This window comes from Dendropsophus ebraccatus, chromosome 3 (genome assembly GCF_027789765.1).
Source record: "Dendropsophus ebraccatus isolate aDenEbr1 chromosome 3, aDenEbr1.pat, whole genome shotgun sequence".
NCBI lineage: Eukaryota > Metazoa > Chordata > Amphibia > Anura > Hylidae > Dendropsophus > Dendropsophus ebraccatus.
In genome coordinates, this window is record NC_091456.1 from 26224388 (window position 1) to 26251144 (window position 26757).

General features: G+C 46.4%; 1 protein-coding gene across 1 annotated transcript in view; it reads left to right on the forward strand.

Moving 5' to 3' along the window:
* The window catches only part of GCN1 (GCN1 activator of EIF2AK4), a 51530-nt gene that overhangs the window by 15902 nt on the left and 8871 nt on the right, over nucleotides 1-26757 (forward strand). The window contains exons 16-43 of the mRNA XM_069961272.1: nucleotides 3146-3238; nucleotides 3898-3973; nucleotides 4073-4232; nucleotides 4315-4498; nucleotides 4572-4696; nucleotides 5478-5656; nucleotides 5972-6065; nucleotides 7033-7146; nucleotides 8982-9180; nucleotides 9283-9432; nucleotides 16226-16404; nucleotides 16501-16581; nucleotides 17040-17183; nucleotides 17296-17423; nucleotides 18290-18479; nucleotides 21705-21775; nucleotides 22346-22511; nucleotides 22628-22822; nucleotides 22907-23153; nucleotides 23597-23718; nucleotides 23796-23910; nucleotides 24092-24271; nucleotides 24378-24598; nucleotides 25370-25438; nucleotides 25538-25676; nucleotides 26073-26269; nucleotides 26354-26496; nucleotides 26591-26708. Coding sequence (XP_069817373.1) covers nucleotides 3146-3238; nucleotides 3898-3973; nucleotides 4073-4232; nucleotides 4315-4498; nucleotides 4572-4696; nucleotides 5478-5656; nucleotides 5972-6065; nucleotides 7033-7146; nucleotides 8982-9180; nucleotides 9283-9432; nucleotides 16226-16404; nucleotides 16501-16581; nucleotides 17040-17183; nucleotides 17296-17423; nucleotides 18290-18479; nucleotides 21705-21775; nucleotides 22346-22511; nucleotides 22628-22822; nucleotides 22907-23153; nucleotides 23597-23718; nucleotides 23796-23910; nucleotides 24092-24271; nucleotides 24378-24598; nucleotides 25370-25438; nucleotides 25538-25676; nucleotides 26073-26269; nucleotides 26354-26496; nucleotides 26591-26708 — 4079 coding nt within the window. The remainder of the gene's footprint in view (nucleotides 1-3145; nucleotides 3239-3897; nucleotides 3974-4072; nucleotides 4233-4314; nucleotides 4499-4571; nucleotides 4697-5477; nucleotides 5657-5971; nucleotides 6066-7032; nucleotides 7147-8981; nucleotides 9181-9282; nucleotides 9433-16225; nucleotides 16405-16500; nucleotides 16582-17039; nucleotides 17184-17295; nucleotides 17424-18289; nucleotides 18480-21704; nucleotides 21776-22345; nucleotides 22512-22627; nucleotides 22823-22906; nucleotides 23154-23596; nucleotides 23719-23795; nucleotides 23911-24091; nucleotides 24272-24377; nucleotides 24599-25369; nucleotides 25439-25537; nucleotides 25677-26072; nucleotides 26270-26353; nucleotides 26497-26590; nucleotides 26709-26757) is intronic.

Below are 26757 nucleotides of genomic sequence, written 5' to 3' on the forward strand. Positions count from 1 at the left end.
CTTGGATGCCGCTTTCCCCTTGTTAGGGCCTTGAAATTGAAGGAACAAGGAATCTGAAGAACAGAAGCTGCTGGAACGATCAATGTAGGTAAGTACCACTCTCTTGACATCTAGGAGATGGAGCTTCTCCTGCTCTGTGCCTTTTGGATTTTCAAACAGAGATGGAAGTAAGATCTCCTGGTTCACATTAGCTGCTGAAGGGACCTTTGGAAGAAAACCTGGTCTGGTACTTAGTAGCAGACCCTCCTGGCTAACAATAAGGTAAGGTTCCTTATAAGAGAGAGCTTGGATTTCGCCAATCCTTTTCGCCGAAGCAATGGCTGCCAGAAACAGAGTCTTAAAGGAAAGGAATTTCAGGGATGCCTTTTGCAGCGGTTCAAAAGGACTGGTGGATAAGGAATCCAACACTTGGACAAGATCCCAGGATACTATTGGACTCTTCACTGGAGGTCTGAGATTCTTGACAGCTTTGAAGAATCTACGGGTAAGCGGTTGGTTCAAGAATTTACCCTTAAAGAGGAAGTTGATGGCTGAAAAATGCACTTTGAGAGTGTTGAATTTTAGTCCTCTCTCATAACCTTCCTGCAGGAACTTCAGCACATCTGGAAGATCTTGGCTAGTAACAGATTGGTGATCACACCATGATTTGAACACTTTAATGATCCTGTCATAAACCTTGATTGTAGCTGGTTTTCTGGATGATTCAAGCAGATCAATAACATCCTCCGCAAAACCTCTCTGAGTTAAGGCTAGCCGATCAAACTCCAGGGTGTGAGATGAAGGTGCTGTGGAGCAGGATGGAACAGGCCCCTCTGTGTAAGAAGGTCCGGGCAGAGAGGGATCTCTGCATAGGCCCCCCTCGATAGCTCTAATACGAGCGGAAACCACGCCCTCCTGGGCCAGAAGGGGATCACCGCAATGGCTCTGGCATGCTTCTCTTAAATCTTTTTGAGTACCATGGGTATCAGGGGCAGAGGGGGGAAGACATAAATCAGCTGATCGCCCCAGTGGCAAGACAGACCGTCCACAACATCCGGAGCATCTGCTCGGTAGATGGAACAGAACTTTGCTACCTTCCTGTTGTCCCGTGTCGCCATTACATCCTCATCTGGTATTCCAAACCTCCGGGTGATCCAATCAAAGGAATCTGTATGGAGACTTCATTCCGCCTGTTGTACTTGGTATCGGCTGAGCCAGTCGGCTGTCACGTTGAGATCCCCCTTGTTGTGAATGGCCTTGAGATCCATCTGGGAAGAACATATACAACAACAGATATAACAAGGGCAGAATGTATAGGCTGCATCAGACAGCAGGCTCTACCTTGTTACCCAATATAGAGCGTTCCTGGCAGAGTGCTGGGTAGGTCTGACCAGCAGCACGCCAGAACATATACTGAAAAAAAGCCGGGAACACTCGAACGCCGGTGCAGACCGGAAACCCCGACTGTGCATGCGCGGTAACTGATGACGCACTTTCGCCCGATGCTCTCAGTCAGGAAGCAGGTACAGGGAATCGCTTGCCTCAACCATTAGGGCGGATGCACGTGCAGGAGGGCGCCGATTCCTTAAGCAGATAGGTCACGCCGGGAGCTGTCTTGAATGCATGAAAACTCCCACCAGCGGACAGCCCACCGGAAGCCATATGGAAACCGTAGACAGAGCCGATGAGCCTCCCTGGTCACCAGACCTCAGCCGGGACTGCACAACTGTTCAGGTAACCTGACAGGAGGACGGGGGAATGACAGGCTGTACATAAACACCGCCAGCACTGCCACTGCTTTAGATTGAGTAGACGAGGGACGAGCTTGATTCCTCCTGCCTGCAGAAGAAACAAAACACGGCTTGTGTGGTCTATGGGTCCTTCTTATGAGGTGTAGTCAGTTACTTAATTATGTTAATTGATTAATCGTGTTGTTCCTTCTGCCTGGCAGGATGAGGAAACTAAGTTAACCCCTTATGTCTTTGTGCAGCCGTAGGACGAAATAAAAAGACAATTTACACCAAAGACTATTTTCCACTCTTTGATAAATCTGGACCTATGTGGACTAAAACCAGATATTCAACGCGTGCAGTGTCCTATTATTGTATACACTAATGGCTTCTGACTGATGCCAAATGTTATCTCGTGTTGTAGTCCAGAGCTGCATTTATAATTCTGCAAGCTTAAGGGCTAAAATCTCTCCGAAGTTCCATTTACATACTGGATGTACTGTACATCTATAATTGCTATGTATTTAATGAGCATATGGAACTTTTATGTAAACGGATTCTGTGTGTGATTAGCACCCAGGCTCCTTCAGACTTCTGTCTTACCTATAATGCAAAGCAGAGGTTTTTCAAATTGATACAGCTTTAGCTATACAGTGGTATCTCGGTTCTCGAACTTAATTGGTTCCAGAGGGCAGTTTGAGAACCGAGCAGTGTCTTCGCATAGGAAATAATGTAAATGTGTTTAATTGGTTCCAGCACCCCCCAATAATTACCTACAGTACCCATATATTACATTGTATAGTGCCCAGTATAATCTCTACAGGGCATTACAGAGCAGCTCTATATACTGTACAGGACATTATAGACAAGAAACATTTAACAAAACCAGCAATTATAGTATGGTAGTCACTAACTCCCCACTCATCCTTTACTGTATAGTGTCCCCCCCACCCCAGCTCTGTAACAGAAGGAGATGGTGGTGCACTGACTGTACTACTACTGTACTGTATATGCACTCCAGCAGTCTTATACAGTACTGTACAGGATGGGAGATGGGGGTGCACTGACTGTACTACTACTACTACTGTACTGTATACGCACTCCAGCAGTCTTATACAGTACAGGATGGGAGATGGTGGTGCACTATCTGTACTACTACTGTACTGTATATGCACTCCAGCATTATTATGCAGTACTGTACTGTATTTGAAGCCTCTCCAGTGCTAAACTCACCAGGTACAACCCACCATCCACACTCGCAAAAACATTCAGATACCAAGTACTTCAAGACTGGGCACCCGAAAACTGTTTGAGAACCAAAGCAAACTTTCCTTGAAAATACAGTTTGAGCTCCAAGCAGTTTCAGAACCAAGGTACCGCTGTATTTTATATCACAGATTACATTCTTTTTTCTTTTCTTTTTTTTTTTTAAATAGAAAACAAGCTGAGCAACTTCTGGCAATTGCTTTCTGATGATAAAAGACAGCTCTTCACTTCGGATAAGTTCCTTTCTTCAGCATCTGAGGATTGTAAGTAAAAGGGAAACTTTTTAAATAATCTGCTAATAGGCCACACACTACTTTGAATGAATGGTGCTTAGTTTAAAAGAGAACTCTGGCCAGGAATATTTTTTTTTCAATATGTACGGGGAGGGGGTAGGCGAAAACAAAATCATTCACTTACCTCCAAGGCTTCAGCACTGACGCCAGCAGTCTACCGCTCCAGTCCCCGGCAACTTTCTGGTGGTGAGAAGGGACCTTGGAAGTAACATAGCAGGCCCGCCCAGTCACATCAGTTCAGCCACTGAATGGCTGAGTGGGCCTGCCACATCACATCCTAGGTCCCTTTTCACCACCAGGAAGTTGCTAGGAACCAGAGTGGTGGACTGCGGGAGGTAAGAGGATGTTTTTGTTTTAACTCACTCACCCCTTCCCTGTACATATTGAAAAAATTGTCCTAGCTGGAGTTCTCCTTTAATCGGCAAGTCCTTAGCTTCCATTACGATTTATTTTTCCTTGATGGTTGCTGTTGTTTGGTGTCCACTTTCATGGCCTAAGCTGCTAAATTGAAAGTATGTTTTTGTGTGTGTATTTTGCCTGTGATGATTAAGTGAATGTTTGTTTTTTTTCTTCTAGTTTTTGCTAGTTAATAAAATGTTCAATTCATTCTAGTATTTTCTCCTTTTTAGGCCTTTGCACACTTCTGCAGTTATGTGAGAGGCTCTTACTAGACCACATCCACAGATTTCCCGACAACCGCACTCAGTAAGTTTACAATTTATTGTGGTTTTATTATTATTATTATTATTATTATTTTCTTTGATACAAGCAAGGTTTACTGTGACTTTTTGGTTTTCCCATTAGACCATACTACCATGCTGTGATTACTATCCTGCTAACTCGCTCATGGAAAGTACGCAAGCAGTGTCAACAAACCGTCAAGAAGCTTTTGGCCTCCCTCGGAGGTACCAAAATTTTGCGTGGCCTGTTGTCTGAGCTGAAGGTTGTCCTTAATTCAAACAAGGTAGAGGAATATACATGTCTCCATGGGGGCTGGAGTTTATTGACTATTTTACTGGATTTAGCAGAGTGTCTTGTTGTTGCAGGTGGTTCCAATTGATAATTTAGTCACCGATTCTGAAGAAGCTCCAGAGGCTGGGAAGTATTATGTATCTCCAAGGATTCTCCAGGAAGCAATGAATGTGCTTACATACGTACCGGGATTGGAACCTGCAGAAGCAGAGAATCTGGCCCAGGAACTTCTGGTGTTGACAAACCATCCATTAGTTGGTGAGACGACAGACATAAAAGAATAATAAGATGACATCACTCCTTGCCTATTCTAACAGTTATATTGTTACAGCCTCTTCGTACAAGGACTTGTGGGTAGACCTAATGTACAGGCTGAAGATCAACCCGGTCGAATTCATAAACAATCAGTTTGATGATTTTCTACCTGTAATTACTTCTAATACTGTTGGTGACCAGGTCAGTGTGCACTACATATAAATGATGCTTCTCATGCGTCTTATTGGGGGACACAGATACCATGGGTATAGGCTGCTGCCACTAGGAGGCGCACCATGTTAGGGAGTCTGTTAATATGTTGTGCGTTAATAGTACTTAATGGTGACTGTGATGGAGCTCTGCACTGCATTGTATTCATTGGCTGACTATGTAAAAATGTAGATATCACGTCTGCATACCGGAACTGCAATTTTTTCAAAGAGTTAAAGGGGTACGCCAGCAAAAAAAATCCTTTTAAATCAACTAGTGCCAGATATTTGTAATTTACTTCTATTACAAAAATCTCAAGTCTTCCAGTACTTATCAGCTGCTGTGTGTCCTGCAGGAAGTGGTGAATTATGTCTAGTTGGACACACTGCTCTCTGCTGCCACCTCTGTCCATGTCAGGAACTGTCCAGATCAGGAGAAGTTTTCTATGGGGATTTGCTACTGCTCTGGACAGTTCCTGACATGGACAGAGGTGGCAGCAGAGAGGACTCAGACTGAATAGAATACAGCACTTCCTGCAGGGCATACAGCAGCTGATAAGTACTGATAGACATTGCATTATCTTTAATAGAACTAAATTACAAGTCTCTGGCACCAGTTGATTTGAAAGAAATGTGTTTTTTTTTCACTGGAATACCTCTTTAATAAAAGTTTTATGTAGATTCATCCTGCAAAAAAAGCTCTCAATGAGCCTATTAGGGGGGAATTTACTTTTTTCCTGGTAATGACAATGGCATGTATCATCTATTTTCAGGCTATCCTCAATGCAGCTGGCACACTGTCTCGCATTTCTCCAGACAGAGTTCTTCCCAGGCTGATAAGTATTATTATGGAATCCATGCAAAATCCAGCCCTGAGTTTGGTGACCAGAGAAGAATATGCGATCATGCAGACCCCGGAGGGAGAGCTGTATGACAAGTCCATTTTACAAAGGTAATGATCACTTTCAGTGAATTCTTCTTCAGGCTCAGTAGTTGGTGGGAACTTCCTGCAGAGGAGAATAGTCTGGCTCCCAGGAAATCATAGATCACTTTACAATAGTATGTCTAAATTTATATTAACCATATTGTAGGAAGACATCTGCATGAACTACTGTATAATCTGTTCTCTCTGAGGAGAATTAACCCTATAGGATCCTTTCTAGTTGACAATTCAAGCCAATATAAGTTAAAATCTTCTCTCATAGTAAACTTTTGCAACTGAAGTTTTGAACGGTTTTATTTTACACCTGTTTTTTCTTTTCTTTAGTGCTCAACAGGATAGTTTGAAAAAGGCAAATATGAAGAGGGAGAATAAAGCGTACTCATTCAAGGAGCAAATCATTGAGCTGGAGCTGAAAGAGGTATTCTCATGACTTCAATAGATTTGTGGTAGATTGTTTGGGTTTTGTTCACCCATTGTTTTTTTTTTATAATTTTACCTGCACTTTTAAAGGGGAACTCCAACAAAACAATTCTTTAAAATCAGCTGGTTTTAGAAAGTTTTATATAGATTTGTCATTTACTTCTATTTAAAAATCTTAAGTCTTCCAGTACTTATGAGCTGCTGTATGCCCTGCAGGAAGTGGTGTATTCTTTCCACTCTGGCACAGTGCTCTCTGCTGCCTCCTCTGTCCATGTCAGAAACTGTCCAGAGCAGTACAGGGTTTCTGCCTGGATTTGCTACTGCTCTGGACAGTTCATGTCACGGACAGAGGTGGCAGCAGAGAGCACTGTGTCAGACTGGAAAGAATACACCACTTCCTGCAGGACATACAGCAGCTCTTAAGTACTGGAAGACTGAAAATAGAATAGAAGTAAATTACAAATCTGTATGCATCTGTATAAGTTTCTATCATCAGTTGATTGAAAAGAAATTAAATTTAGACGGAGTACCCCTTTAATATGCAATATTAGGCTCTGTTCACACACATTATTTTGGTCAGTATTTTTAGCTAAAACCAGAGTGTGTCCAAAACAGAAAAAGGTGGTAATAGTTTTGTTATAGTTTTTTTCACTGGTGGTTCCACTCCTGGTTGTGGCTAAAACTGGTAAACTCATCTCTAAGATAATCAAATCTGAAAAATGTCTGATGATAGATATTTTGCCTTTTACTGTGGTGAGAATGGGCGTCATTGAGATAGGGTATGTCAGTAGTGTCTAAAAGCCATGTCCTCAGGAAGTGCTTTATGTGTAGACATAAGAAAATCACAAGTGTGCTGCAGTAACGTGAAAGAAATCTCCCCTTTTTTTAACTTTCTTTATGCAAATTTGCATATATATGTCTGTATATTTATCAGATTGATAATATCTTATTGTGCTACTTTGCAGGAGATAAAAAAGAAGAAGGGAATTAAGGAAGAACTCCAGCTTACAAGTAAACAGAAGGAAATGCTGCAGGCACAGTTAGAAAGAGAAAGCCAGATCCGTAAAAGAATGAAGGAGGTGAGGAAATGGGAAAATAGACATTTACATTCTACCCAAAGGAAGCAAACAGGTTTGAAGGTGGCTCAAAGTGTATGTTCTTACAAGAAATTTTCCACATGGATTTTGATGTAGGTTCTTTGAGTAGATCCTTGTAGAATGTGTCCTATTCACACAGCATGGATTTTTACTAACCAGGATTTTGAAATCTGGGTGATAGATCACTGCTCAAGGTGGAATACACACAAAAACCGCATTGGGTAGTCATACATGGATTGGCCTTATTCAAAGTGGATGGTCTGCATGTGAATCTGTGGCTAAAAAAGAGTGCAGATCCATGGCAGAAATCCATAGGTCTGCCATAGATTTCTGGCAGATTACCTTCCAAATCCATGACTTAGAATTTAACACTTTATGGCTGCTTTCAGAAAGATGCAAGTACTGTATTCGAGCCCTTTTACATGGGGTAATGACCAGCTGACAAATGAGCAAACAGTTGTCAACTGATCGGTTCCTGTTGACTCCCCCCCCCCCCCCAAAAAAAAATCTAAGCATGGGCTAAGGACCATATTACACGGCCCAATGACTTTATGTAAGCGAGGGCCTATCTGCTAGATCGGTGCTCATTTACTAAGACCATATACGTGATAACTTGCAGCTAGGCCTATATATATGTACTGTATTTTTCGGACTATAAGGCGCACCGGACTATAAGGCGCACCTTCAATTTTAGCCTGCTAAGCCATCTAGGTTCATATATAAGGCGCACCGCATTATAGTGTATAAGTTTGAACGAACGAAAAACGTAAGTCACCTGCTGATCACAGTACTTACTGAGGCTCCTTACTATGTCACCTGCTGATCACAGTACTGTATTTACTGAGGCTCCTTACTATGTCACCTGCTGATCACAGTACTGTATTTACTGAAGCTCCTTACTATGTCACAGTACTGAGGCTCCTAACTATGTTGGCCGTAATGCACCATGCAGGATAGGCAGAATTCTGCCAGCGAGTCCTGTTGGCAGAATTCTGCATGGAGCATTGTGACCACCATAGTTAGGAGCCTAAGTACAGTACAGTGTTCCTCTATAACCTCCGGCCACTAGGTGGCGCTATTGAATGAAAGTCTATGCCTGAAGCCTATGCCTGAGCCTGTATCCGGGCTAGGGAGAGCAGTACAGCGGGACAGCAGGAGAGCGGGACAGCAGGACAGGCCTGCGGAGCCATGGGCCGGGAGTCCAGGTGAGGGAGCGCTGCTCTGTGTTGTGTGGCGGGGAGATGTGAGCTCAGCAGCCTATCTGCGCCATGGAGGCCGGAGCTGTCCCGGTATATATATAAGGCGCACTAGACTATAAGGCGCACTTACAATTTCTTAGAAAATAATAGTATTTTAAGTGCGACTTATAGTCCGAAAAATACGGTGTGTGTATGTATATATATATATATATATATATATATATATATATATCTTTATATATATTTAGCAATTTTCGTGCAGCCCTTGCCTTTTTTTTATATATATACACATTCATCAGCTGTTGCCGCATCTTGCTTTTACACAGTGTTGTGCAATCGGTGGCCAATGATTTTAGGTCCAAATCATAAAACACAATCAGCTACTGACCGTTTTCTTCATTAGACGGAGCGATGATCTGCCTGATCGACCTGATTGGGCAGATTATTGCTCCGTTTAATAGGGCTCTTTGTCTTACAGCTTACTTACAGCTCACCACTGCACATTGTTACTTTTGTTTCTTGAAAACTTTACAAATAAAATACACAGTAGCATTGAAAACTTTGAGTGTCTTATTAAATACTTATTGTGACTATAACATTTGTATTGCTTTTTCTTAGTTGGACATGGAGCTGGAGAACACGATTCGACTCCTGGAGTGTATTATACAGCAGGGCTCCCCGGGCCTTTCCCAGCACATCCCTGCACTGACCAGCAGCTTGCTGCCATTACTCAAGTCTCCGCTGGCTGCTTCTCGGATTCACACTCTCTTTGTGCAGTTAGCTGGCTGCGTCATGCCGGCCCATTTCAAAACCTTTGGTATACATCCTTTGTTTTTTTTCCCTCACGTGCTTCTCCTTGTGATCAGGTTTTCCTTTGCATCTCAGAATTGGCAATAATATCTGGCTTTCTTGTACATAGGAACATTGCTTGCCTACGTTACTCTACGCATGTTGAAACCAGAATGTAATCTGGAGCCCGCCTGGTGCCAGGAAGACTTGCCAGTAGCTGTGAGGAGAGCAGTAACCCTCCTACACACTTACACAGTCCCCAAGCGAAACGATGACCCAGGTGAGAACAAGTAATTTTAATTCACTATCATTCCAACCATCAGCATGTGACTGGTGGTCATTCTTCTTTCTGTGTCAGAGTCACTAGTTACATCACTAGTACTAAGAGTGATGTAACATGTTTGGAGATCTGATATGTATTTAGATCCTATTGCTAAGCAACATGCCTAACAGAGTTCTAGTAACCATTACCAGTCTTACAATGACTGCATTGTCCTCTGGATCAGTGCATAGAGCTAATGCACTTAGATTACTACCTACGTGACTACATGGACACAATGTCATTTTTCTGCTATCATTTTTTAAATCTTTTTCTTTCAAATCAAGTGAAAGAAAGTTGTATAGATTTCAAATTTACTTCTATCTAAAAATCTCCAGTCTTTCATTACTTATCAGCTGCTGTATGTCCTGCAGGAAAAGAGGATTTTTTTGTACTCACCGTAAAATCCCTTTCTTGTGGCTTCATTGGGGGACACAGCACCAGTGGGGTATAGGCTACTGCCACTAGGAGGCGACACTAGACAGAAGAAGTGACTCCGCCTGGCAGGCTATACCCCTCCTACAGGCACCAGGCTAACTCAGTTTAGTCACAAGCAGTAGAAAGTAGTAACAAAAACAGGCAAAAAAAAACAGGCTGGTCTCGGGAACGAAAACCCCAAGAACAGAACAAGCCCCGGGAGCACAACCTCAAACAGGGTGGGAGCTGTGTCCCCCAAATGAAGTCACAAGAAAGGGATTTTACGGTGAGTACAAAAAAAATCCTCTTTTCTTGTGCCTGTCATTGGGGGACACAGCACCAGTGGGACGTACAAAAGCAGTCCCAGAGGGTAGGGAAAGAGGATTACAATCCCCATGCGGCCTGCCTAACGCACGGCGGCCTGCAGAACCTTGCGGCCCAGACTGGCGTCAGAGGAAGCCAGGATATGGACCTGATAAAACTTTGAAAAAGTGTGAACTGAAGACCAGGTGGCGGCCTTGCAGACCTGGGACACTGAGGCCTGATGGCAAACCGCCCAAGAGGCCCCCACAGCTCGAAAAGGAGGAGCCCTGCCACGAACGCGGTAGGCCTTTGTGATGGCTGCCCTGATCCAACGCCCAATGGTGGTCTTGGAAGCCGCCAGCCCCTTGCGCGGACCCGACGGGACCACGAACAAGGAATCTGAGCGTCGGAAGGAAGCAGTGACGGACAAGTAGATCCGTATGGCCCGGACAAGGTCCAAACAATCCAGGGACCGTTCCCTAGGATGGGAGGGCGCAGGGCAAAAAGAGGGGAGAATGATGTCCTCATTAAGGTGGAATGCAGACACGACCTTCGGCAGGAAGGAAGGAAGAGGACGAAGCACCACCTTGTCCTTGTGAAGGACCAGATAAGGGGAGCGACAAGAGAGTGCTGCCAGTTCAGACACCCTACGGATGGAGGTAATCGCCACCAGGAAGGCGACTTTCCAAGAAAGGAAACAAAGAGACACCTCCCGAAGAGGCTCAAAGGGAGGACCTTGTAGAACCTCGAGGACTAAATTAAGGTCCCAGGGCTCTAAAGGCTGACGAAAAGGAGGGGCCAAATGGACCACCCCCTGAAGAAAGGTCTTCACCTGGGGGCGGAAAGCGAGAGCCCGCTGAAAAAGAACAGACAGGGCGGAAATCTGCGAACGCAAGGTGGAATGACTTTATCCAGCCCGGATTGTAAAAAGGAAAGGATCTTGGGCGTGGAACACACCAAAGGGTGAAAATTATTCTGTTCGCACCAAGAAAAGAAGGCCTTCCACACGCGATGGTAGATCCGAGCTGACTGAGGTTTACGGGCCTTAAGCATGGTTTGGATGACTGCTTCTGAGAACCCACGAAACCTCAATACCGCGGCTTCAACAGCCACGCCGTTAAACTCAGCTGAGGTAAATTGGGATGGAATATTGGCCCTTGTGAAAGGAGGTCGGCCCGCAGGGGAGGGCGCCAGGGGGCGTTGGCCAGGAGGTGCACTACGTCGGCGTACCAGGACCGGCGCGGCCAGTCTGGAGTGACAAGAATGGCGGGAACGCCGAGTGCCTTGATGCGCTTCAGGACTCGTGGGAGAATGGGCAGAGGAGGAAAGGCGTAAACCAGGGAGAACTGCTCCCATGGGGTCACCAAGGCGTCGACCGCGAACGCGCAAGGATCCCGGGCTCGAGTCACATAGATGGGGAGTTTGTGGTTCAGCCTGGAGGCGAAGAGATCCACATCTGGGAATCCCCACCGCCGGCAGATTTGAAGAAACACCTCGGGATGTTGAGCCCATTCGCCCTGATCCAGTCTTTCGCGGCTGAGGTAGTCCGCCGCCCAATTGTCCACCCCGGGAATGTGGACTGCCGAGAGAGCTGGAACAAACCGCTCTGCCCAATGGAGAATGCGAGCGGCCTCGGTCATGACAGAGCGGCTCCTGGTGCCGCCTTGACGGTTCAGATAAGCAACGGCGGTGACGTTGTCGGTCTGAACACGGACCGGGTAACCCCTCATGAGATCGGTCCACTGAGGGCGAGAAAGATGGCCCGGAGCTCCAGGATATTGATGTGAAGCCGAGCCTCCATCGGCGACCAAGAGCCCTGAGCTGTGTGGCTCCCGAAGACAGCCCCCCACCCGGACAGGCTGGCATCCGTAGAGACGACCAGCCAATTGAGGGGAAGGAACGAGCGGCCGAGGAGGACCACCGGAGACGTCAACCACCAAAGAAGCTCCCTGCGAACAGCAGGGGACAGGAGGATCTTCTTGTGGAGAGACAGAGGGGACCTGTCCCACTGAGACAGAATCGCTTGCTGCAGAGGGCGCGAATGAAACTGAGCAAAGGGGATCGCCTCGAAAGAGGAGACCATCTTGCCCAGGACTCGCATGCAAAGGCGAATCGAACAGGGGGCGCCCGAGCGGAGCAGAGAGACTGCCGAGCGCAGGGAGGCAACTTTGTTGGGAGGAAGGAGGACGCGGGCCGTCTCGGTGTTGAATAGCATCCCGAGAAACTCCATAGAGCGGGAGGGAAGTAGGGAAAATTTTTGGTAATTGATCACCCAACCGAAATTGGTCAAGAGATCGAGTGTGATCTGGAGGCTGGACAAAGTGTCCTGCTTGGAGCGGCCCTTTACCAAGAGGTCGTCCAGGTAGGCCAGGACAGCCACCTCCTTTGACCGAAGCAGAGCCATCAAAGGTGCAAGGATCTTGGTAAAGACCCGAGGCGCCGTGGCGAGCCCGAAGGGCAGGGCAACGAACTGGAAATGTCCAGAACCGACGGCGAAACGTAGGAAACGTTGATGACTGGCTGAGATGGGAACATGCAGATAGGCGTCGCGGATGTCTATAGATGCAAGAAATTCGTCCTGCTCTAGAGACGCGACCACCGACCGCAAGGATCCCATGCGGAACCGCCGAAGGCGAACAAACCTGTTCAGCCGTTTCAAATCCAGGATAGGACGGACCGAGCCGTCCTTTTTGGGGACTGTGAACAGATTGGAATAGAATCCCTGGAAGTGCTCGGAGGGAGGAACTGGGACCACAACTCCTTGAGCTAGGAGATTCTGAACTGCCCGAAAAAGCTCGGAAAGCCGTGCCGAAGAGCGTGGGAGATTTGATGGAAAAAAGCGAGGAGGTGGAATGCACACGAACTCGATTTTGTACCCTGAGGACACCACCTCCCGAGCCCACACATCGGACACATGGGCGAGCCAAATCTCCTTGAATGGGAGCAGACGACCCCCTACTTGAAGGAGAGACCCGAGTGGGGAAGGACCCTCAGGAAGAAGACTTGGGTGCAGGACCCTTAGAAGGGCAAGAACGGGGCTGCCAGGAGGGGCAGGGTTTGAAGGAGGGCTTCCTAGAAGGAGCTGGAGGCGTATCCTTAGCCGGGCGACGACGTGCCGGAGGCTCAAAGGAGCGGAAACGGCTGGAACGCCTGGGAGGCTGAGGGCGCCGGGATCGGTTTTGAGGAAGTAAGGAGCTCTTCCCCCCCCCCCCCCCCCTGTAGCGTCCGAGATTATTTTATCCAGCCGCTCCCCAAAAAGTCTTTCCTGCAAAGGGAAGAGAAGTCCGAGCCTTCTTGGAGGCAGCTGACAAGCATTTTAACCAGACAGAGCGTCGGATGGCTACAGAGTTTGCCAGGGCCCGCGCAGACAAACGAGCAGCTTCCTGAGAAGCGTCGCACAAGTATTTGGACGCATGTAGAATCTGTGAGGCCAGAGACAGATCCTCACGCTAGGTGTCCAGGGAGAGGTCATGGACTAACTGCCTGGCCCAAGAGGAACAAGCCTTGCTGACCCAGGATGCAGCAAAGGTAGGACATAGGGCCGAACCAGCTGCAACAAAGACAGACTTCGAAAAAGCGTCGATTTTCTTGTCCACCGGGTCAGTGAGTGAAGCACCGTCTGCCAGAGGCAGAGTAGTTGACTTGGAAAGTCGAGAAACCGGAGGATCCACAGATGGGGGCACTGTCCATGTAGTGACCAGGTCAGGGGAGAAGGTAAACAAAGCCTCGGCACGCTTAGAGGATGGAATCACGCCGGTCAGGGTGATTCCACTCCTTGGCTAGGAGATCCTCAAAATCCTTATGGCTGGGAAAAACCAATGGCTGTCGCTTATGGCGACGGAAGGAAACCTCACTCTTGGAGGTAGAAGAGGGAGGACTCTTCCTCAATATGTAAGGTGTCTCGCACTGCACGGATCAAGGCTTGCACCGCAGAGGCAGGCTGATCCTCCCTGTCAGACTCTGAAGCAGAGTCAGAGGGGTCCCCCGAGGTGGCGGAGAGGGGTCGCTGGGAAGCGGAACCGCCTGCAGTGGATCTGGGAGGAGAAAGGTCTGAGGAACACCTAGAGGGCGACTGTGAGACAGAGAGTCTAGCTCTCTTATGAGACCGTCCTCTGGAAGGGGAGTCAGGAGATACCCTGGAGGGTCCTGCTGCTGGAGGCGCCTGGAAGGGCAACCGCTCAATGGCATGGATCATGACCTGCGACAGCTTAGAGAGGTCACCGAGCGCCTGGGACAGGGATCTAGCCCACTCAGGAGAGGCTACATCAGAACCTGGAGGGGGGGCCTCCTGGGAAGTGGCACCAGGGTTAAGGCATAGCAGGCAGAGGGAACCAGGCTGACCACAGGGGAATTTCTTATTGCAACGAGCACACGCAAAGTGTGTCGCCACAGCCGCGGGAGTGAGCTGCCTAGGGGCGGTCATCCCGTGGACCAGACATGGTAGCTAGGGCTGTTAGCCTGGGGAGTGGAGGAGGGGAATATCACCCACTGGGTGAGCCTACCAGACCCTGGAGCTGCTGCCGCACTGGATGCTGGAGCTGCTGCCGCACTGGATGCTGGAGCTGGAGCTGCACTGGATGTTGGAGCTGAGGCACGCTGGAACTGCTGCACTGGAAGCTGTAGCTGGTGCACGCTGGAATAGCTGCACTGGATGCTAGACTGCTGCTGTGCACAGGGAGCTGAGGCTGCTGTACTGGCAGTGATAACAGCAGGTGGCCACGAGCTGAAGCTGCTGCCGGCAAGAGGAGGAGGAAGGGAGGGGGCACAGGAAGAAAAGGTGGGAACTACAGAGTAGCCAATAGGAGAAAGGGCTGTGCGGGAAGAGCCGAAAAACGGACGGGTGCCCCGCCCCCAGTGACGTCACTAGCGTGCGCCGACGCGGCCTGGCTCCGGCAGAAGCCGAGGCGTAAATTTGTGGGGCAGGCTGGCGGTAGTGAGACGGCGGCGCGGAGCGCAAAAAACGCGACCACCGGAGGCAAAAGGAGGAGAGAGGAGCCCAGCAACCCCCCAGCTGTCCCCCTATGAAGCCGCTGCGAGCTGCAGTGGGAGCAGGAGGCAAGCTGTCCAGTAAGGACAGGGGATAGGGGAGGGAGGGCTGTGCTGCAGGGAAGTGTGCGCTGGTGCAATGGGGACTAGGAGGAAGGGAGGGCTTCCCCCCCGTAGAGGGAGAGCAGGGAAGAGGCTACTGGTTGCCCTAGCCAGGATGACCCCCCCCCCCCCCAAGGACAGGACTACTCACCTGTCCGGCGTCTTCGGGTGCTCGCAGGGTCACCCCCTCGGTAACCTCGCACCTGGGTGTGGGTACCGGCATCCGCAGGGAGCTGGCAATGGGGGACGGGTGACCGGTGCATGGGAAGTGAAAACTTCCAGTGCACCCTCAGGGGGAGGCTACGTCTGGTGTGGCAGCCCACGCCGACGGTCCCCCGGATAACCTAGAAAAGAAGAAAAAGAAATAAAACTAAAATAATAAAGAGGTGCGTGGCACCTGTGTCTACCTCCTACGGACACTAGACTAAAACTGAGTTAGCCTGGTGCCTGTAGGAGGGGTATAGCCTGCCAGGTGGAGTCACTTCTTCTTCTGTCTAGTGTCGCCTCCTAGTGGCAGTAGCCTATACCCACTGGTGCTGTGTCCCCCAATGACAGGCACAAGAAATGTTATTTTCTTTTCAGTCTGACACAGTGCTCTCTGCTGCTACCTCTGTCCGAGACAGGAACTGTCCAGAGCAGTAGCAAATCAGTTGTACAACTGTTTTTATTTGGAAAAGTTTGTTAAAACCTAATAAATATATTGAAACAGAAAACCTCTCCTGCTTTGGACAGTTTCTGTCTCGGACAGAGGTGGCAGCAGAGCACTGTCTCAGACTGGAAAGAATACACCACTTCCTGCAGGATATACAGCAGCTGATAATTATGGGAAGACAGGAGATTTTTAAATAGAAGTAAATTAGAAATCTATATAAGTTTCTGAAACCAGCTGATCTGAATGAAAAAGATTTTAGCTGGGTAACCCCTTTAACTATTTGTCTTACTGCAGGAACATCTCCTCTGTCTGCACCGGCGTTCTCCTTTGTTTTCCCCCTTCTGAAAATGGTTCTGATGGAGACAAGCAATACCAGTGAAAACAATGAGGAACTACTAGTGGAAGCATTATATATCATCACTGTTCATTGCCAGCTACGGGCTACTCAGAGTCAGGCTAAACTTATCGATGAGGTAATTAAATAACATTGACCAAGGAAATTCCTAATGGGTTTGGGTGGTTATATTCAAGATATTCATCCTTGTGTTTTGTTTTTTTTAAATCTTAAGAATGGTCCGGAGTTGCTGCCTCGCACAGATATGTTCCAGCTATTAACTAGAGTCATAGGAACTGCCACTCCAAGATTACAGGTAAGTGTGATCTGTACATCGTTCAGTTGTGTTGTCCAGTTTTAGGTTCCCTTTAAGGACCCGTTCACACTATGGAATCGGCGCTGAATCCTGCCTTCTATCTGTTTCAATGGGAGGCCTTGCGCGTCTCCGCACTTCTCTCAAAGAATTGACATGGCAGGCAGGATTCTGTGCCGATTCCATGCACGGGGGTTTTGCACGGTATTCTAGTGCCAATTCCATAGTGTGACCGGGCTCTAATGTTAACTATGAGAACATTCACTAACTGATGTATACTGCTTTTTTTTTTCTTTATACTGCACTATGATTCATAGCTCAGCAATTACACTTTGTTGTACATACGGTCTATAGAACCATAGGTAAATTTAGCCGCTGACTTTATGGGTGTACTGTAAAAGCTATATAGTGTCTTTCCAGTTGGCTTACTTGTAGTCCTCACAGAACTGAATTACCTGCAGGTCCTGGCTTCCAATGCTCTGACATCTCTGTGCACTAGCAGTGGTGGAGGAGAAGGATGTACATATGCAGAACAGGAGGAAATTGATGTTTTACTTACAGCTTTACAGTCACCCTGCTCGAACGTGCGAGATGCTGCTCTGCGGGTAAGTATTGATTTGCATTTCTCGTCTTCTGTTGTTGTTAGACCAATGTGTATAATTTTATTCTCGTGCCATGCTATTCAGATTTACACTGTCAAATTATTGTTCTGTTAAGGGATTAATGGAGCTTGAAATGGTGTTGCCAACACCAGAAACAGATGACACGAATGGTCTGGCCTTGTTGCACAGGCTCTGGGTGATGAAGTTTGATGTTGAAGCAGAAATAAAAGCACAAGCTGAAAGGTGAGGCGCTAACTGCTTGGACAGCTATACGTCTGGTTTGTTAACCCCCTCCGTTTCCCTTTTTTATGATATAATGAAAATGGAACATGCTTTTATTGGGCAAAACTAGTCAAATATTTAAAATAAAAAATAAAATCCTCCGCATAGCAAAATATAATCTTCTTCACCTATGGAATAGCCTTAAATGGTGTTGGTACCTTACAATAAGGGGGGGGGGGTAGCTCCCTTCCAGAGAACCATTATCTCTCCGATCAGAGGCCATCTTTTCACCATCTTTCCAACCCAGCTTTGTCCCTCCATAAGTAGTCCCCCTCCTCTGGGCTATTATTTTTCTTTCTTTTTTTTAAAGGGATTGTCCAGCATTTGGAATTTTTTAACATATTGCTAGTACATGTAAAACAATAAACATGCTTACCTCTCCAGGTTTCCCTGGTGTCCTCTTGCGCTGTCAGTGGTGTCCCCCTGCTGACTGCAGATCCTCCACTTCCCAGATGGGCGGGAGTGACAGCCTGCTCAACCAATCATTGACTGAGACGAAACAGCCCTGCTGGTAGTGATTGGTTGAGTGTGCTGTCACTCCCCTCTGCATCAAATTTGTCTCTCAATTGGAGGCTCTGCCTTCAGTGGGGGACACCAGAGGAGGACACTGAGGGAGCGCGGACAGGTAAGCATAACATGTTTATTATTTTATATGCACCAGCAGCAATATATTAAAAAATGGTGAACGCTGAACAACCCCTTTAAATGTCTCTTGACCAGGTACACTTTCCAAGGTTATTCAGACTGCAATGTTTTACTAGTTCTATTATTTATTAGGTTTATCCATTGCATAGATATTAACATATCTTTTTTAATATTTTATCTAGATTTTGGGACACACTGGACTTGAAGTTACGGCCAGACCTGTGTTCCTTACTGATTAAAGATGTTATTTATCATGAAGAAGCAATAAGACAGGCAGGAGCTGAGGCGCTTTCTCATGCAGTGGCTGCATATCGCGGTCAGGCTTCTGAGGTCATGAGGAAACTGATTCAGCTGTATCATGAGAGGCTTTACGTAAGTTTATGTTGGTAAAATGTCATTGTTTACCCGTAGTTTTTCTGGAGGCTTGTCTTACTGAATCTCGGACTCTAGTTTATATAATACCTATACCTACTTTTAATATTGAAAAATTCCACATTAGAGTCCAGTTACTTACGTGTTTCATTAGCGGTGGATGAAGAAGTTGGATGCAGCTCTAATGAGCCCTGGAAAACATGGACACAGTCTATGGCCTATGGCTGTATCCATGTTTTCTAGGCAGCCTTAGGACTGCATCCAATTTCTGCAGCCACTGGTAATCAAATGCTGCACGCTCGGGTTGCTCTAATCTTTAGTAGCCACCTATTAGGGTGCTGCTTTTCTCGTGCGTCTTTATTGGGGGACACAGATACCATGGGTATAGGCTGCTGCCACTAGGAGGCGCTGACACTAAGAGAAACAAAGGAAGTGACTCCTCCTGAGCAGGATATACCCGCCCACAGGCACTGAGGTAAACCAGTTTAGCTTAGTGTCAGTAGGAGGCAGACACAGGTCTGGGTTCTCCAGACCAGTTTCTTCCTTTATGTTTAGTTAGATTTCTTTTTCCTTCTAGGTCCTATGGATTCTTGGGCACGGTGGGTTATCTAAAACTCACCCTGATCCCCCCACTATGCGACCAGGGAACAGACCATAAATGTAAATGGGCTGTGACCCCTCGGTTGCCACCGGCCGGCAACGTGACACCAGGGCCCCAGATCAGTCTATCTGGTCGCCTTTCTGCGGACTCTGTATCCGCACAGCCCCTTCCCGCCTCGCCCCCCAAAGCTTGGCGCGTTAAGGTGAGGCACCCACCGGCTGAAGACGACTGGGTGAGTATGGGCTCCTATATGGTGAGTATATTCCCCCTGCCCTCCCTCCCAGGCCGCCATTTTATTCTCACCCGGGGTCTCCCCTCAGTAGCAGGCCAGCCCTCTCCACCATTTTATTTTTATTAGTGTCTCTCTCTGTGTGCCATGGGTTGCACTGTGAGGGATGTCCCTCCCCTGATTGGGTGCTGCGCAGGCCGCAGCTTCCCGCACTTTTCCCTTCATGTGGCTCTAGAGACCATACTAAAGGATGCTCTGCCCCTTTTTGCCTAAGCCCCGCCCCTTACCGGGTGCCGCGGCATCCTGCCCCTTTTTTCCTCTATGGTGGCTCTCCAGAGTACTCACTGGGCTGACTCCGCCCCCTCCCGGTATGCCCCGCCCCCTTTTGGGCGCTGAGCGGCCTGCTTCATTCCTTTTTTATTATGTTTCCCTTGACAAGTCTCATTACCTGCTCTCGGGCAGCGTAACCTTGGTGTCTTCCTGTTGGGCTGTATCCTTTCTAAAGCCCAAACATCCTGCTACGTGTTCCACTTCACAAGGTACAGAACCCCCTGCTTTAGCTGCCCACCAGAATGCATCTGGCTCTCGCCTTTCATTGCCTGAGGCTCCGGTTGAGCTGGTTGATCCTTTGATCTCTTCCATGTGGCCATTAGTCTCCGCACAATGTTTTTTCTTACTGTTCTGCTCTTACCAAGCAACGTCTCTGCTCACATTTTGAGGCGTTGATTTCTAGATCTAGTCTACATATGGGCTCGAGTCTTAGAGATCTAGTCTACATATGGGCTCGAGTCTATCTATTAACTGCTGTGCCCATTGTCCTGTGACAACTCCCGTGCCCATCAGCCTTACCTCGACCTCCCTCGACAGTTTTCTTCTGGGACTCCTTGCTCTCGAGTACCTCTAGGCCTTCCTCTAGGAGCGGAGTGTTTTATATGATCGACCTCCTTTCTAAGGCTTTAACAGCCCATGGAGTTGACTTTTTCCCAGCTTACCGGCTTTCCTCTGCTCCTCTTTTCTGTCGGGCACTGCGGGGAACCAGGTACTACTGTACTCCTTCCAGGTCAACTTACACAAGATTCTTATCGCGGTTTTCCTTTCTCCCACTCCTTCCTTTCCCTGGACTGCTTTACGCTTGGAAAGCTTTATTCTTCATATTACCATCTATGTGTTTCTCAGATGGGGTCACTCATGTCATAGGCCATGGCTTCTCCCAGATCGCCATACTTCTCTTGTGCTTGAGCTTTGTCTTCTCAGTAAAGACTGTACTCCTATGCCTATGGAGCTTCCAGCCTGGCCATTATTCCCAGCTCCATAGTAAGGGACGCAGCTTCTCCTGCATCTCAGGTGGCACTTACTATGAGAGACGCTCAGTCCTTCTCCTTTATTTGACACCTTAGGCCTCTATGTGCCATGAAACACTTTCCAGTCTCTCCCGTCATGGTTGTATTTGCCTTTTTTCTGTTCTACCTCAGAGTAAGTCCCTGCCGCCTGTGGTCGCCTACTTTACTTGGCGTCTGTTTTTTTTTTTGTTTTTTTTTTCCCCCACAGCTAGCCTACTAGTTCTGTTGGACTCAATGTTACATCAGGTCGCTGGCTTCCAGGAAGGTCACAACCCACTCTGTCTGCAGTGCAGCACGTTGCTCCAGGGACTAGACCCGCTTTCCTTTGCCGCGGACCTGTCAGGGTTTTCTCTCATGCATTCAGCATCATCCCTTGCTCTATTCCTAGTTGATGGTTGTGTTGGTGCTATTCTGTACCTTCTCACCAAGCGCTCTTGTCTAGCGGTTATCTTTCCCACCCCATGGACTGCTTTTGGACGTCCCATGGTATCTGTGTCCCCCAATAAAGACGCAAGAGAAAAGAGGATTTTTTACTCACCGTAAAATCTCTTTCTCGTAGTCTTCATTGGGGGACACAGCACCCACCCATTTTCTTTTGGGTTTTTCCTCGGTATGGTAGTTTTCTCCGTTTTGGTGTTATTCCTACTTTACCTGTTCTTGACTTCTCCTACTGCTCTGGCGCAAACTGGTTTACCTCAGTGCCTGTGGGCGGGTATATCCTGCTCAGGAGGAGTCACTTCCTTTGTTTCTCTTAGTGTCAGCGCCTCCTAGTGGCAGCAGCCTATACCCATGGTATCTGTGTCCCCCAATGAAGACTACGAGAAAGAGATTTTACGGTGAGTAAAAAATCCTCTTTTTCTGACAACAATTTTACCCAGCTCTACTCTAAATATGGCTGATTTGTTTCAATGGTAGAGGGGGGACGCTCATTTCTAGAGCACTATGGTGACATCTGCCTATGAGTGACATTTGGTGGGTTCTGCAGACTTTGTTATCTTAATACACAGATAATTGCAGAACATTTTGTAATCTGTTTCATACTTACTTTGTTTTAGAGACCACCTCCTGTACTGGATGCATTGGGAAGGGTGATTTCAGAGTCTCCTCCTGACCAGTTTGAAGCAAGGTATCAACTTCCTTTTCCCCCTACATACTTTAAAGCGAATTTACCACTAGGTACATCACTTTGTGTTTATTTATTTACATGAATATACTGGGTGCTGTGATCCTTTTTTTTTTTCAGGTTCACACACACGGTTTATTCTGAAGCATTGGCCAGGCATTAAGCAACGGAGGCTTGCCCTTCGGCCCTCAGTGTGACTATCTCCTCTCTGTGATGTGGCTCCATTGATTCTATTGTCACCCAGGAAAGGGGAGATGGTCACCCTTGGAGCCGGCGGGCCAGCCTCAGTGCTTCATGCCCGACCAGTGCTTCAGAATAAACAGGCGCTGTGTGCGGGAACCAGGTATGGTTAAAAAAAAAAAAAAAAAGACCTCGGCATCCCTCTGCCACCGCTGGTTTAACCGTTTAAAGAAAACACAAACTGATGCACCTAGTGGTACATTCGCTTTAAAACTATCTATCATCTATCTTGTGCATGTGTTTGTATGTATATAGCAATGCATATATACAATAACAATAAATTAATTAATAAATAAATAACATAAATAACAATTCTTTGTTTTCCTATCTTAGATGTGGAGTAGCTCTGGCATTGAACCAGCTGGCTCAGTATCTAGACAGTTCCCAAGTAAAGCCGCTCTTCCAGTTCTTTGTTCCTGATGCTCTTAATGATCGTCACCCTGATGTTAGAAAATGCATGCTGGATGCTGCGCTGTCTGCACTAAACACACATGGAAAGGTGAGACTCGTCAGTGTACAGATACTCTTTTAGCGACACCAGTATCACGTTAGCCTATTCTGTAGTTAACAGATGGTGTTTGATAATGTTCCTATTCACTGGTTTTTAATTCTCAGGATACTGTTGGCTCTTTATTGCCGGTGTTTGAAGAATTTTTGAAGGACGCTCCAAATGATGCCAGCTATGATGCCGTCAGACAAAGTGTTGTCATTCTTATGGGTTCACTGGCAAAGCACTTGGACAAAAGTGATCCCAAAGTTAAGCCAATTGTGGCCAAACTAATAGCTGCGCTCTCCACTCCATCACAACAGGTATTTATTTTAGCTTTGTATTGTGTAGTTTCCATTTTCTACAGTGTTCATTGGAATCTTGACCCCGGTCATATTGCTTCACAGGTCCAGGAATCTGTAGCCAGCTGTCTCCCACCTCTAGTCCCAGCCATTAAGGAGGATGCGGGTAGTATGATCCAGAAGCTTATGACCCTTCTCCTAGAGTCTGATAAATATGCAGAACGGAAAGGGGCTGCATATGGTCTTGCTGGACTAGTAAAAGGATTAGGAATTCTTTCCCTTAAGCAGCAGGAAATGATGACCACCCTAACAGAGGCAATACAAGATAAAAAGAACTTCCGGCGTCGGGAGGGTAAGAAATAAAACTCATATTGTTTTTTTTTTTAAGGAGTACTCCAGAAAAAAAAACTCACATAAAGCATCTGGTGCCAGAAAGTTATATAGATTTGTCATTTACTTCTATAAAAAATTCTCAAGTCTTCCAGTACTTATCAGCTGCTAAATGTCCTGTAGGAAGTGGTGTATTCTTTCCAGTCTGGAGAGTGGGAGAGATTTTCTGTGCTACTGCTCTGGACAGTTCCAGGTGGCAGCAGAGAGCACTGTGTCAGACTGCAAAGAATACGCCACTTCCTGCTGGGCATACAGCAGTTGATTGGTATTGGAAGACTTTTTTAATTGGAAGAGATTTTTTAATAGAAGTAAATTACAAATGTTTTTTTTTCCGCTGAAGTACTTCTTTAACATTTAGTGTAAACTCCAGGTAGAAGGTTTATAGTCTGTCTGTTTCTTCACCAGGGGCTTTGTTTGCCTTTGAGATGCTCTGCAATATGCTTGGCAAGTTGTTTGAGCCATATGTGGTTCATGTGTTACCTCATCTCCTCCTGTGCTTTGGTGATGGAAACCAGTATGTACGAGAGGTAAGCGCTTCCCATACGTGAATACGTAAAGGGTTTCTTACATGGATCATCTGTTTAACCTTTTTCTTTCCTTTCAGGCCGCAGATGAATGTGCTAAGGCAGTTATGAGTAATCTCAGTGCCCACGGCGTAAAGCTTGTACTGCCCTCACTTCTGGTGGCTCTTGAAGAAGAGTCCTGGAGAACCAAAGCCGGTAATTTCATACATGTCATTTTTAGGTTGTTATGACGGAGCCAAAATCTGTGGGATTTCCGCAACCATCTGCCACTTTTTATCGCTGTGTTATTTTTGAATGCCAAATCCATGAATCATTGTGAGCTGAATAGTTCAGTCCTGATGGTGCTTTTTTTTTTCTCCCGGTTGCTTTCTTTCAGGATCTGTGGAGTTATTAGGAGCAATGGCGTACTGTGCTCCCAAGCAGCTGTCATCCTGCCTACCAAATATAGTGCCCAAACTCACTGAAGTGCTCACAGATTCTCATGTGAAGGTGCAGAAAGCCGGTCAACAAGCCTTGCGCCAGATTGGCTCAGTAATTCGTAACCCAGAAATCCTTGGTGAGCGGAGGGATAGTTAAAAAAAAAAAAAAATAAAGAATTTTATAATTGTTTTTTTTTTTTGTTTGTTTTTCTTCTAACTACTGTAATTTTTTTTTCTTTACAGCAATCTGTCCTGTATTGCTGGATGCTCTTACAGATCCTTCAAGAATGACACAGAAGTGCCTGCAAACCTTGCTGGATACAAAATTTGTCCATTTCATTGATGCCCCCTCTTTAGCCTTGATTATGCCCATAGTACAGCGGGCGTTCCAGGATCGCTCTACAGATACTAGGAAAATGGCAGCCCAAATTATCGGGAACATGTACTCCCTTACTGATCAGAAGGTAGTACGCACCTCATTATATTATGTAATAAACAGTGGTTCTATGCATCATAATTGTGATTGTATTGTACTGTACATATTTTATGTGAAGTACTCACCACCTTTTGCATCTTGTATTTTTCATGGTGAGTTGTGTATGTGGTTATACATACCTTTTTGTCTATGTTGTATTTAAAGTCTCACTGTCATTTACATTTTTTTTTGCAGAAATCGTTTGTACAGGCGATTTTAAGAAACTTTGTAATCGGGTTTATTAGCTGAAAAATGCATTTTTATCATGAAAAAGCAGTTTAAAGCGCCCCCCCCCCCCCCCCCGCCATCTTCATGGTTTTCTATGGAGAGGGTAGGAAGATGAGGCACCAAAACAGGACAACAGAGTTAGTTTACAGCTACATCACCGGGCTATCTCCTCCGAAGTCAGCACTGACCTCTCTGACCTCTGAATACCGGCTTTCACACAGCTCCCACTGTGTAATCCTTTGTTCTCTGCTCTCTGCTGCCATCTTATCTCCCCCCTCCCCCTCCATAGGTTACACAGGGCCCGACTGATGTAAAAGAGTCGAGATTTCCTGATAATGAGCAGCAAATGAGAAAGAGGAAGGAGGGTGGACCTGGGGAAAGTCTTTTTGAATGCAGATAATGGCATATTTGCCTAATAAACCCAATAAAATCTCCTGGACTATTGATTTCTGCAAAAAACACAACAGTGACACTTTAAATGTTTTTTTTTTATAGACTAGACATAGATATTGATTTCATTTCTTTTGTTTAGGATCTGGCTCCATACCTCCCAAGTGTCATACCTGGACTTAAGGCCTCTTTGATAGACCCTGTTCCTGAGGTAAGATTTACTTTTGGTCTTCTCGACTCTCTTTGTTTTTGATTATCTGGTATTTTCATAAAAACTTCACTGATGTTATCTGATGATATTGCTGCTTAGGTTCGCACTGTAGCTGCTAAGGCATTAGGTGCGATGGTGAAGGGAACCGGGGAGTCCTGCTTCCAGGATTTGTTGCCTTGGCTGATGGACACTTTAGCATCCGACTACAGCTCGGTGGATCGTTCTGGCGCTGCTCAAGGTAAGAATTGTAGTATAATGTATCAAACATCTAGTGTGTGATACAAGAGGAGCAACGCTGTTAGTAAGAGGATGGAAGGGTAGCTAATCACAACATTTTAGTGTATAATAGTGTATCTAGTCCCCAATAGTTTTGAGTGGAGTTGCTGAATTACTTGGGTTTGGCAACGTTCTCCTAACTGGAAGGCTCGGCATTTGACCCCCGGCATCTGGAGGGCGGCATCTAACTTCTCCAGATGACGGAAGTCAAATGTCAAGGGTTCAGAGAGCGTTGTCAAACCCGAACAGTTTGGTAAGTCTCCTCAACACTAGTCCCTAATAGTTCTACTTTTAGTTATTTAACCTCTAATTTCATAATGTTGTACATGTTATACAAATCCTTTCATGTGTCTTTCAGGTCTTTCAGAAGTGATGGCTGGGTTAGGGGTTGAGAAACTTGAAAAACTGATGCCAGAAATCGTATCAACGGCCAGCAAAATGGATATTGCTCCCCATGTCCGTGATGGTTATATCATGATGTTCATTTATCTGCCAATTACTTTTGGTGACAAGTTCACACCCTATGTGGGACCCATCATACCTTGTATTCTAAAGGTAAAATCTCTCCAGTTATACAGTCAGAAATGGTTGGCTTTTTGCGGGAGCCGGTATCTCTAAAGTTGAAAATTTTCATTGTAGGCTTTGGCAGATGAGAATGAATTTGTGCGTGACACAGCTCTGCGTGCCGGGCAAAGAATTATCACCATGTATGCGGAGACGGCCATTGCTCTCCTCCTGCCGCAGTTGGAACAGGGCTTGTTTGATGACCTGTGGAGAATCCGGTAAGTTTCAATGCAAAATCCTAAATGACCATACAAGTGAGATGGAGTCGATATTGTCTCATAAATTGTATGTACCATGTGTTTTTATCATCAGATTTAGCTCTGTTCAGCTTCTTGGTGACCTTCTATTTCATATATCTGGAGTGACTGGAAAAATGACCACAGAAACCGCTTCTGAAGATGACAACTTTGGCACTCTTCAGTCCACAAAGGTACATTTCAGTTTAGGGTTTATGTTACATAGTAACATAGTAACAAACT